The sequence below is a fragment of the Mesitornis unicolor genome, unplaced genomic scaffold, assembly GCF_000695765.1.
Source record: "Mesitornis unicolor isolate BGI_N332 unplaced genomic scaffold, ASM69576v1 scaffold30068, whole genome shotgun sequence".
In the NCBI taxonomy this organism is placed as follows: Eukaryota; Metazoa; Chordata; class Aves; order Mesitornithiformes; family Mesitornithidae; genus Mesitornis; species Mesitornis unicolor.
The window spans coordinates 309-2,218 of NW_010204344.1; the positions used below are offsets into that span (position 1 = coordinate 309).

The following is a 1,910-nucleotide window of genomic DNA, read 5'->3' on the forward strand; positions in this document are numbered from 1 at the left end:
TCTGCGTGTGCCCCCCTTGAGCTTAGAGACCCCCTTGGTGTCACCGTGTGCCCCCCTGGGTTTGGGGACCCCTTTGGGGTCTGCGTGTGCCCCCCTGAGTTTGGCGACCCCCCCTGGGGTCAGTGTGTGCCCCCCTGAACCAAGGGGAGGTTTGGGGACCCCCCTGAGCTTTGGGACCCCCCTGGTGTCAGTCCCTGTGGGGTCCATTTCCCCTGACCCCAATGTCCCCATGGGGCTCTGTCCATCCCCCCTGACCCCAATGTCCCCATGGGCTCTGTCTACGCCCCCTGACCCCAATGTCCCCATGGGGTCCGTCCATCCCAATGTCCCCATGGGGTCTGTCCACCCCCCTGACCCCAATGTCCCCATGGGCTCTGTCCATTTCCCCTGACCCCAATGTCCCCATGGGGTCTGTCCACCCCCCTGACCCCAATGTCCCCATGGGCTCTGTCCATTTCCCCTGACCCCAATGTCCCCATGGGGTCTGTCCACCCCCCTGACCCCAGTGTCCCCATGGGGGGGGTCTGTCCCCCATGAGGTTCCCATGGGGGCTCTGTCCACCCCCCTGACCCCCGTGTCCCCAGGGGCTCTGTCCACCCCCATGTCCCCGTGTCTGCAGGTGGTGAAGGTGCGGCCGCAGGACAAGGACGCGCAGCTCAAGTACCAGGAGTGCCACCGCGTGGTGAAGCAGAAGGCGTTCGAGCGCGCCATCGCCAGCGACGAGCACAAGCGCTCGGTGGTCGACTCCCTGGACATCGAGAGCATGAGTGAGCCCCCGGATCCACACACCCACCTCGGGAGGGGCCCGGGGGGGAGGGCCACATGGGGGTTTTGGGGTCCCTATGAGAGGCTTGAGGGGGTCTGAGGGGCGCCATGGGGTCCTGGGGGCCTCTGTGAGGATCCCGAGCAGAGTCTTAGGGTCCCCATGGGGGTCTTGAGGGGCTCCATGAGGGTCTTGAGGTCCCCACAGGGGTCTTGGGGAGTCCCTGTGAGAGGCTTTGGGTCCCCAGCAAAGGCTCAGTGTCCCCATGGGGATCTTCAGGTCCCACTGGGGATCTTTTGGGGTCCCTATGAGAGGCTTGGGCTCCCTATGGGGGTCTTGGGAGGTTCCCATGAGAGGCTGAGGGGTTCTGAGGGTCACCATGGGGGTCTTGGGGGGCTCTGTGAGGATCCCTAGCAGAGTCTTAAGGTCCCCATGGGGGTTTTGGGGCTCCCTATGAGAGGCTTGGGATCCCCATGGGGGTCTTGGGAAGTCCCAAGCAAAGGCTCAGGGTCCTCATGGGAGTCTTGGGGGTCCCTGTGAGAGGCTTTGGGGTCCCCATGGAGTCTTCGGGACCTCATGGGGACCTTGGGGGGGTCTGTGAGGGTCTCCAGGGGGGTCTTGAGGCCCCTTTGAGGGTCCCCGTGGGGGTCTTGGCGAGCCCTATGAGAGGTTTTGGGTCCCCATGGGGACCTTTGGGGCTCTGTGAGGGTCCCCATAGGGGTCTTGGGGGGGGCCCATGAGGGTTTTAGGGTCCCCATGGGGGACTTGGGGTCACTATGAGAGTCTTGGGGGGACTGAGAAGGTCCCTATGAGGGTCTTGTGGGTCCCCATGAGGGTCCCCTTGGGGGTCTTAGGGTCCCTATGAGGGTCACGAGGGTCCCATGAGGATCTTGGGGTCCCAGTGAGGGTTTTGGGGGTCCCATGGGGGTCTCGGTGTCCCCACGAGGGTCCCCTGGTGTCCCCGTACCCCATGGGGGGGTGTGTGTTGATTTTGGCAGCCATCGAGGACGAGTACAGCGGCCCCAAACTGGAGGGGGGCAAAGTCACCCTGGGCTTCATGAAGGAGCTGATGCAGTGGTACCGGGAGCAGCGCAAACTGCACCGGAAATGCGCCTACCAGGTACCCCTGGACCCCAAAATACCCCCC

At 64.3% G+C, this 1,910-nt stretch overlaps 1 protein-coding gene across 1 annotated transcript in view; it reads left to right on the forward strand.

Moving 5' to 3' along the window:
• The window catches only part of LOC104545812 (serine/threonine-protein phosphatase 5-like), a gene marked incomplete at its 3' end in the record, with an annotated part of 2,178 nt that extends 295 nt beyond the window's left edge, over positions 1 to 1,883 (forward strand). Inside the window, exons 2-3 of the mRNA XM_010191028.1 lie at positions 620 to 767; positions 1,762 to 1,883. Of these exons, the coding sequence (XP_010189330.1) occupies positions 620 to 767; positions 1,762 to 1,883 (270 nt within the window). The remainder of the gene's footprint in view (positions 1 to 619; positions 768 to 1,761) is intronic.
• Between the last annotated feature and the right edge of the window lie 27 nt (positions 1,884 to 1,910).